The sequence below is a fragment of the Rattus norvegicus genome, chromosome 2 (genome assembly GCF_036323735.1).
Source record: "Rattus norvegicus strain BN/NHsdMcwi chromosome 2, GRCr8, whole genome shotgun sequence".
Taxonomy (NCBI): domain Eukaryota; kingdom Metazoa; phylum Chordata; class Mammalia; order Rodentia; family Muridae; genus Rattus; species Rattus norvegicus.
The window spans coordinates 137,580,786-137,590,759 of NC_086020.1; the positions used below are offsets into that span (position 1 = coordinate 137,580,786).

At 45.1% G+C, this 9,974-nt stretch overlaps 1 protein-coding gene across 1 annotated transcript; it reads right to left on the minus strand.

The window, feature by feature from the left end:
- Positions 1–1,366: 1,366 nt before the first annotated feature.
- Mgarp (mitochondria-localized glutamic acid-rich protein) lies at positions 1,367–9,509 on the minus strand. The gene is made up of 4 exons (NM_001109556.1): positions 9,396–9,509; positions 4,832–4,935; positions 4,127–4,220; positions 1,367–2,260 (listed from the first exon to the last, which is right to left on the minus strand). Exons 1-4 carry the CDS (start codon positions 9,475–9,477, stop codon positions 1,704–1,706), a joined length of 837 nt encoding a protein of 278 aa, NP_001103026.1. The 5' UTR covers positions 9,478–9,509; the 3' UTR covers positions 1,367–1,703.
- Between the last annotated feature and the right edge of the window lie 465 nt (positions 9,510–9,974).

A 9,974-nucleotide genomic window follows, 5' to 3' on the forward strand; every position in this document is an offset into this window, starting at 1 on the left:
CGGGAGAATGGGGGAGGGGAGCAGGAAAGAGCAGGGAAATTTGCGTTAAGCAGGACATAATCTCTTCCGGGACCTGCTTCAGTTCCAACCCAGGTAGAGCTTTGCAGCTGACCCCAGTGTTTGTTGATCTGAGAGTCAGTCATTGGCTCTGAGCTGCCCGGGGTGAGGACCAACCAGGGAGGGGGTTGGAGAAGGATGTGAATAGTCAGAGCAGCTGGGAGCAAATGTATCCAGTTAAGGGGATCAAAACAGAACGTCAGCAGTGGCCACATTTAACCCCAGTAATGCCCCAAATCTTGCATAACTCCATGTTATCTAGGCCATCTCCCCCTACCCCACCCTGCTTCTCTTTTGAAACAAGGTCTTTCTATGTATGTAGCCAAAGCTGACCTTGAACTCATAATCTTTCATCCCCAGTCTCTGAGTGCAAGCCTCATCCTGCCTGGCTTCACCCACTCCCTTTCTTTTCTGAGACATCTCCAGTTATTCTTCCTCATTCTTACTCCAATTCACTCATACTGGCCACCTCAATATTCTGGAACTTTCCAGCATGCACTGGCTGCCGATGAATTGTGCTTTTCTGGCCCTCATCAGGCATGACTTCCTCTATAGAGTCACCAGTCTTTATTAAAAGGAACCTTCATAAAAAGGCTTGTTCTGGCTGGGTATGGTGGCACACATCTATAAATCTAGGACTTGGGACACGGAGGCAGGACAATTTGAAGTTTAATGCTAGCTTTGGGGCAACATAGTGAGTTTGAAGCAAGGATTGTCATAAAATAAAATAAGACTGGCTTTTACTGTCATATCTAAAATGACAATTTCACTCCCAACCAATACTTAGAAATTCTACCTAGTCCCTATATATAATTTTCTTATTTGTTTTATTATCTAATTCCACTCAAAGACATATTCTGAGGACTACTTTAAAGCAGTGGCTGGTAGGCTGAAAGGCACTCTGCTGCAGGCGATGCATACGTGCGTGCATGAATGATTCCTGGCAGGAAGCCGAAGGCCTCAGTAAACACTGAACTGAACCAGACAAGCATGGCATCCTCCCTTACGTAACGAGTTAGGGAAAGGGCAGAGCTCTCCAGAACCCTGTTTTTCCTTCAGTACTACAAGCTTGGTTTCTTCGTGTGAAGATGTATGCATTTATCTTAATGTACCATACACTGTATTTCTGCATGTACGTAGTAAGAATAGAACCCCTAGGCTGGGTGTGATGGTGGCTCACAACTGAAACCCAGCACTGAGCAAGGCTGCCAACCCAGGTTATGCAGTGAGCTCCAGGCCAGCCTGGGTCATGGTCATCTTTATCCAGAGCACAAGCTCCCCTCCTCCAACCTCAAAGACTAGAAACATTTAGGATTTTCTAATTTTATTTAAATGAGTTCACGTCAAACCCAACAATCTAGTCTTACATATAATAAAGTAAGAGAAAGGCAGAGCAAAATCAAAGTGACATAGGTTGCATAGATAACTCAATTTCTAGAATGTAAAACTTAAATCCAAACTTAACACTGATTAAGGTCTTAACACAGACTGATTTTAAAGGGTAGAAAACTATTAAGACATGTAGAATATCAAATCTCAATCAAATATCTATTAGTAAAGCCAAATTCTTTAAGGTATATTAAAATATTCTAGAAAGGAGGGCTAAGGTTACTAAAAATAAAAAAGCAACTATAGAATTTTGCAGATCAGCCTTGGGGTGATGCTGCTTCTGCTGTGACCTCGGTTTCTTCTTGTGACTCAGGCTGGGCAGAGGGTTCAGAGGTTAAGGGAGGGCTTTCTTCTAGTTCGGCATTCTCCGCACTCTCCTCCTCTTCCGCGTCCGCAGTAGTGGTACCTTCAGCTTCCTTGCTGGTCTCAGCCTCCTCTTTGCTGGTCTCAGCCCCCTCCTTGCTGGTCTCAGCCCCCTCCTTGCTGTTATCATCAACCCCCTCACTGCAAACGTCGGCCTGGTCTGGCGCTGCACCCTCCACCTCCGGAGGGGATTCTGGGACACCTTCGGTGGTCTCCACCGGGGAAGCGTCATGGTCGTCAGTGATCTTCAGCTCAGGCTCTGAGCTCAATACGGACGTCTCCACCAGGGCAGCTTCGGCAGGGACCTCAGAGGCGGAGGCCTGAGACTCTTCTGGAAGCACAGCTGCAGCCTCTGGGACTTCCTCAGCATCTACAGAGTCAGATTCCTTTACAGAAATTTCTCCAGTCTCTGAACACGCTTTCCCGGCTTCTGCCACATGCTCCGTTTCGCCTTTAGGATTTGGTTCATTAAGCAAAATGTTAATTGGTAGAGTATGGGAGTAAAGTAGAATGCTACACTTTATTTTATTTGGGGGGAAGGGAAACATCTTTGATACAACACTTACTACAGACTAGATTAGCCATGAATCTGCTACTTAGCCTGAGATGATCTTGAACTCCCGACCCCCCCCCCCCATTTCCCAAGCGCTGTGATTACCTTTACCTCCCCCTCTCCTACCCCGCACTCCGCAGCCATCATGCTGGCTCTAATACAGTTTCCTAGTGTCATGACAAAGAAATTAAAGCCGAATGCCCTGCCCTGTGGTGCACACTCTTGGTTCCAGAGTCCCAGAGGTGAAAGCAGGTGGAGGGTTCGACCTGGCTTACATGCTGAGAGGTTGTCTCAAAAACAAACAAACTAATCAACCAACCAACCAACCAAAGCCAAACCAAACCAAACCAAAAGCCCCCCAAACCAAACCAACTAACCAAACAAACAATCCAAAAAAATTCCCAAACCAAACCAAAATAATCCCGACAAAAAACAAAACAAACCCACCCCCAGAACCAAAACCTGACTCCTGAGCTGCTAATATTTCTGTTCCTAAATAATCATCATAGTAATTAATAATGACTTTATAATTAAGATAGAAAAAAAGGATCAATTTAAAGTAATTGGCTTGGGGCTGGAGAGAGGGCTCAGCCTTAAGAGCAGCGGCTACTGCTACAGACGACCAGGGTTTGGTACCACCGGTGGCTCACAACCAACTGTGATGCTGTTCCAGGGGAGCCAGCTCTCTTCTGACTTCTTGTGTGTGGTGTGTGTGGGGAGGGGAAGACCAGGGATACAGGTAGCATACAAACCACTCAGCCATCTCTCCAGGCCCATAAAATAAATCTTTAAGAAGTTAACGTGAGCTATTTAAGGCAGGAATTGGATGTAAGTGTGAAACTGTAAGGTTCTATTCTCACAGTGGCTGAATTCTCGACTGAAGGACTCAGTACACACCACTGGCTCAACTCATGTGAAGTAACTTTGAGAAAGACACAGTGCTTGTCAAAACAGGGGGGAAATAGCTTATAATTTAAAACAGTAAAGAGGGAAATGAGAGCTCACACTGCTGAGAGGGACAGATTCTAAAATTATGTTTGCATGAACGGATGTCTGAGTAGTAGCAATTATATTACCATACAGAGAATTAAAACTGCCCATCAGCAGGACACACAGAAATCGCCTTCATTTATCAAATGCACTCATCCAAAGCAAGTAGCATTCCCTGAAGTGAAAATCTATAAGGGTAATAGGGGGAAATATTTTAAAGATGTAACTAGTTAAGATGCCTGCATTATGTGGTGAAGGCAAGCATGTTTAAACTTGTTTTCCTGCTGGAGAGATGGCTCAGCGGTTAAGAGCACTGACTGGTCTTCCAGAGGTCCTGAGTTCAAATCCCAGCAACCACATGGTGGCTCACAACCATCTGTAATGAGATCTTCTGGTGTGTCTGAAGACAGCTACAGTGTGCTTATATATAATAAACTTGTTTTCCTAATATCTCTTCACTGAGTGTGATCTAGCAAACTCCCTAGGAGCACTGTGACTTTCCTTCCCAAGCGAATGCCACACATAGCCATTCTTGATTAAGGTACTAAAGAGACAGAAGGAAGAAAGAAAGAAAGAAAGAAAGAGAGAGAGAGAGAGAGAGAGAGAGAGAGAGAGAGAAGGAGGGAGGCAGACAGACAGACAGACAAGTGTGGTGGCACGTGTTTGTAATCCATCGTTCACAAGGTAGAGCAGGATGACCACATGTTTAGGGTCATCCTGTCTTGGAGTCATGAGACCTTGTCTCTAATAAACAGAAGAAGAAATTTACTTTACCTGGAAGTGGTTGTAACTCCGCCTTTGTTTGTTCTTTCGGGTCAGTTACATGTTCTGTATGTCTGACTTGCTTTGATGTGAAAGCCTTGTAAGTCTGAAAGAAAATGTGCGCTTAGCTCTATTTCTTAGGTTTATCTCACACAAGCTCTATGAGACCTCCATTAGAAGTTCAAAGATCAGGGTTGGGGATTTAGCTCAGTGGTAAGGCCCTGGGTTCGGTCCCCAGCTCCAAAAAAAAAAAAAAAAAAAGGTTCAAAGATCAGTGATGGTGCACACCTTTATTCCCAGCACACTGGGGGCAGAGACAAGTGGGTCTCTGTGCTCTGTGAGTTAAAGGGCAGCCTTGCCTACAGAGTAAGTTCCAGGACAGCCAGAGCTACACAGAAAAATCCTGTCTCAAACAAAACAAACGGAAGAAGAAGAAGAAGAAGAAGAAGAAGAAGAAGAAGAAGAAGAAGAAGAAGAAGAAGAAGAAGAAGAAGAAGCAACAGCAGCTTAAAGAACAATTTCAGTGCAGCTCAAGAGAGAAATCATGCCCACCATCACTTGAGCCAACCCCTCTTTTGGAGATACAACCTCTCTCCATAAGGGCCTTGGCTGACCTGGAACTTGGAATGCCAACCAGACTGGCCTTGAACTTAGAGTACTGGCATGAGCTAGGAAGCAAGGCATATGAATTATTTAATAGGGTCTTTAAGCACTTACGTAATATCCACCAGCACTGACTGTCACACCTACAACCAGGTAATAGATCATATTGGAGCCAGATGGTCCAGGGAATTTGCTGGATGACACTCGGCGAAGAGATGCTAGGAAAACAAGTTTGAACATGGTTACTTTCACCACATAATATAGGCATCTTAAATAGTTACATCCTTTAAGTAGTTTCTCCTATTATCCTAGGAGACTTTCACTTTCTGGGAAGGCAGTGTTGGAGCCAGGGTAGTGATCTTATCCAACAGCTTCTCGTCTGATTTGCGGGACCCTGGCGAAGTCTACCATCTTGATGTCAGGAAGGGTGATGTGGGTGAGGACAAAGTACTGAATTACTTTCCTCCATACAAGTCCAACAATTATTTCACCAGAAATAATCACTTCTCCTTTTTCTCTGTCCTATTTCTCAGCTGTCCGCTTGAGAAAGAAGGGAAGGCTTGTTTTAAAAATTAAGTGCCCTTATACCTAAGGATAAAGTTTGTACTTGAGGATTGGTAGAGAGCATGCTCAAAACGCACTAGCCCTAAGCTCTCGATACTTAGCTCAGGCCAGGCACACTCTTGTACTTTCTCTTGTCTCAGTCCTCCTGAATCCTCCTTGTGGACTGCAGCCACAAGCTGGTTTGTGGTGAGACCTTTGTTGGCTTAAAAACAGATCTTTGGGGCTGGAGAGATGGCTCAGTGGTTAAGAGCACTGACTGCTCTTCCAGAGGTCCTGAGTTCAAAATCCCAGCAATTACATGGTGGCTCACAACCATCTGTAATGGGATTTGCTGCCCTCTTCTGGTGTGTCTGAAGACAGTAACAGTGTACTCATATAATAAATAAATCTTTAAAAAAAAACAGATTTGGGGTTGGGAATTTAGCTCAGCGGTAGAGTGCTTGCCTAGCGAGCGCAAGGCCCTGGGTTCGGTCCCCAGCTCCGAAAAAAAAGAAAAGGAAAAAAAAAACAAAAAAAACAAAACAGATTTGTGATCTGGGTGTGCATTTTATAGATCCAGCTGCTTAAGAAGCTGAGGAGGGGGGTTGGGGATTTAGCTCAGTGATAGAGTGTTTGCCTAGCAAGCGCAAGGCCCTGGGTTCGGTCCCCAGCTCTGAAAAAAAGAACCAAAAAAAAAACTTGGGGTTCATCGGGCTTGAAATGAGCACCTGTACCTGCTGAACCAACTCCCTGACCCACATCTCATTGTTAAACAAACAACCCCACCAGAACCCCATCCCACTTATGATAGAGAATGTCTGCTATGCAGGAGGCCTGGGTCCCTCCCCAGCAACAAAAGTAAGTAAGTAAATAAATAAAAAAGCCCACATCACAACCTTTTGACACATGTGTATAACCTTTAGGTTTCTTATTTGATCCAGGATGTTTTTAAATATTAGGAGTCAAATCCAAGGTTCCTAACCTGCTAAGCAAGCTATACACCGTGCAATTCAGAAAGAGCTTATTAAATAGGAAGAAATAAAGGGAATGATCAATGATACAAGTAGACTTTTTTTTTTCCTTTTTTTCGGAGCTGGGGACCGAACCGAGGGCCTTGCCCTTGCTAGGCAAGCGCTCTACCACTGAGCTAAATCCCCAACCCCACAAGTAGACTTTTTAAAAAAAGATTTATTTATTTCATGTACATGAGTACACTGTCACTGTCTTCAGACACAGCGGGAGAGGGCATCAGATCCCATTACAGATGGTTGTGAGCCACCATGTGGTTGCTGGGAATTGAACTCAGGACCTTGGGAAGAACAGTCAGTGCTCTTAACCGCTGAGCCATCTTTCTGGCCCACAAGTAGACTTAAATACAATTTCAGCTGAGTTATTTAAAAGAGCAATAAGAGAAATATGCAATAGAAATTTATCAAACATATTTTAGTAGGTTTATACAATACGAACAATGTGAAGACTAGGGTTTACTTTTTTGTTTGTTTTGTTTTGTTTCTTGAGACTGGGTTCTTTTGTGTCCCTGGCTGGAGAAAAAAATTTTTGGATTTGTTTTTATAATTGTATGTGTATGAATGAGTGTTTTGCCTGCATGTGTATGTATGTGCAACACATGCATGTCTGGTGCCCTGAAACTCAGACACAGGCTTCAGGTTCTCTAACACTAGAGTCACAGACTGTTTTGAGCCATCTTGTAGGTACTGGGAATTGAACCCGGATCTTTTGCAAGAGCAACCAGCGCTCCAAACTGCTCCCCAGACTATGATAAAATGCAACTGCATATTGTGTGAAAAGACATAGTAATATATCCTATAGCAGAGGCTCTCAGATGTATGGGTTCAAGGTACATAAGAAAAATGTGCCTGAGAAAAAAAGAAAAAGACCTACAATTGTTGAATGTGTTGGTGCACATCTGTGGTTCTAAGACTTGGGAGAGTGAGGCAGGGGGATATAAGTGTTTCAGACCAGCCTGGATAGCTAGACCTTGTTTCTATAAGACAACAACAACAATAACAAGGACAACCTCTAAAACCAAGTAGGCTAACCATAAATAATGGTATTTACTGAATAGGAAGACTTACATGTTATATTTTGTCTTTCTGCTATTTTTCCCAATGAACTATTGCAAATCTAAATTATTCATTAAAAACTTACATTTTAATAACTAGAAAAGTTATTATATTTTACAGCAAAAAGAAGGACAAAACGTAATGATAGTTAAAACACCGAAACAAATTTTTTACTAAAGTACATATAATACATCAATTAATGCCCACAAAGGAAGACAAATTTAAGATTTCAGCCAATGCCAGACTGGTGGCCCAGGCCTTTAATCCCAGCAATAGGGAGGCAGAGTTAAGAGGATCTCTGAGTTTGAGGCCAGTCTGGTCTACAGAGTGAGTTCTAGACAGCTAGGGTTACACAGGAAAAACCCTATCTCAAAAATTATTAGTAATTATTCATAGAAGTAGGCTTGCCTACGGGGCCTTAGATGGACCTAAGTAGGTGAAAATTAAAACAACGTCAGTGACCTTACATCTAGGACTGCTAACTGCACATTTATGTTAGCACTGTCTTTATTTTGATCTAATGGGAGGAGTGGGAGGCAGGGGGGTGTAAAAAAGTATGATACAGATGCAGGACTCAAGGGAGTACAGGGGTCTGCAGCCAAGCCTCAAGACCAGTCTCTGGTACCCACTGCAAGCTGTTCTCTGAGCAGGAGCAGGCTCTGATGGGTGTGTGCCTATGCCTGTGTGCTGTGTGTGTGAGTGTATGTGTGCGCGTGTGGAAAGACAGACAGAGAGAGAGAGAGAGAGAGAGAGAGAGAGAGAGAGAGAGAGAGAGAAGAGGGAGAGAGAGAGGGAGAGAGAGAGAGATTGGAAGAGAGAGAGAGACTTCTATAGAGGATGAGGTCAGTCTCATCTTCTTCATTTGAACACCAGAACAGTCTCGATTATAGTCAGTTTAAAATAAATGGCTTCTCCTCACCTCAGAGGGGAAGGCATCTTAATACTTGTGGGAGATTTCTTTCAAGCAGCATTTAAAAAAATAGGTGAATAGATCTCCTTCCTGAGACCCTCCACCCCAACACAGGCCTAATCAAAGCACGGGAAACAAGTGTCCAAACCAAACCAAACCAAACCAAACCAAACCAAACCAAAAAATCCTCTGGCTCCTGGGTTTCCACAGGCATTTTTCTGTCTTTCTCGCTCAAATACTTGCTCTGGACACTGCCTCGGATGCCTCAAGAAGAGGGGCAAAGTACAGCAAGAATTAACTTTCTAATGTTCAAGAAAGAGCTGTGCCCCAGTAAGTGATGGGCAGAGAGGATGGGCGGTTGAGAGAGGACCCTGCAAACAGGCCCGGAGCAGCGACACCTGTTAAGCTCCTAAATTCCAGGATGCTTCTTCTTTAGAAAATTTCCATTCCCTCACGTATCCCCTAATCCGAAACTGATGGAGCTGCAAGCTTGTCAACAACACCAGAAGAGTGCCCCGAGGCCGCCCCCTTTGAAGGGATGACCCGGCCAGAAGAACCCGGGGCTTAGCAACACCAGTGTTCGGTGAACCGACACTTTTCCTGGAGCCCACCTGCGAACACATGAACACCCCATCGGTTCCTTTACCTCTTCAGAGAAACTAGCGGTTCATTGAATAGTCAACGTGGGACTCTGGGGTTAAGCCAGACCCTCTTCGCAGTATTCTTTTTCACTCCATATCTATTGATTATAACCCACAGCCACTGTAGTCCTCGCTTTAAAAAAATGAAGGAACGGGGCTGGGGATTTAGCTCAGTGGTAGAGCGCTTACCTAGGAAGCACAAGGCCCTGGGTTCGGTCCCCAGCTCCGAAAAAAAGAACCCAAAAAAAAAAAAAAAATGAAGGAACATTACTTGTCGGAGATCAGGACTTCAAGACTGGAACCCAGGAAGTCTAATTTGAATTCAGAAGTCATCCTGGAAAAGGTTATTTCCAAAGTCTCTAAGAACTTCGGAGAGCTTGCCCGAGACCCTCCCTCACTGTTCCTTCACTGGCCCATGGTCCAGGGTTCTGCAACTAGGTGCTGGCGGGTTCGGGCGCTGGTCCCCCGCCTGGACCCATGGAGAAGAGTGGGGCACTCACCGTCCTTCCCCAGTGGCGCGGGACCGGGGGGCGCCCTCCGGGGCAGCGCCAGAGTCTTAGACACAGCCCTGCGGAGATACATCGCCGGATGCGCTGAGATGCGGCAGCCGAACAAGCAACCCAGACTCAGAGGGAGGAGCCTCGGGAGCGCCCCGCCCCGGGTGGGACTCGAGATCCCGTGCGTCCCGGCCCCGGGGGACGGGGGAAGGGGGTCGAGTTAGTGGTTAGCACCTTGGTCCCCTTACCCAGCTCTAGTAGTGTTGCTTTACTGTGCTCCCGGGCAGCCGCTTAATGGCTGCATCTCAGAAGAGGATAGGGAGCTTAGAAATCGCTGTTACGTGCCTGACCCGCTCTGTCCCATGGAGTGTATCTCCAGAGCACGCAGGACACATTTTGAGAAGCGCGCCTGATTCAGGATTCATGCGCAGACAGAATTTATTCTCCAGGTGAAAGACCACTTTTTCCCACTCGTTGTGCTAGCATTCCTAGGAAAAGGTAGCGGGAAACTTAACAGGCGACTTTACAGATTTAAAATTAAAGGAAGGGTAGGTAAAGTTTCCCTTGGCGATGGCTGAGTTC

Coding starts and splice junctions, on each gene's coding strand:
- Mgarp (NM_001109556.1), bottom strand. CDS start 9,477: ATGTATCTCCGCAGGGCTGTGTCTAAGACTCTGGCGCTGCCCCGGAGG. Junction 4,936..9,395: donor CGCGCCACTGGGGAAGGACG/GTGAGTGCCCCA, acceptor TTGTTTTCCTAG/CATCTCTTCGCCGAGTGTCA. Junction 2,261..4,126: donor GGAGTTACAACCACTTCCAG/GTAAAGTAAATT, acceptor CAAATCCTAAAG/GCGAAACGGAGCATGTGGCA.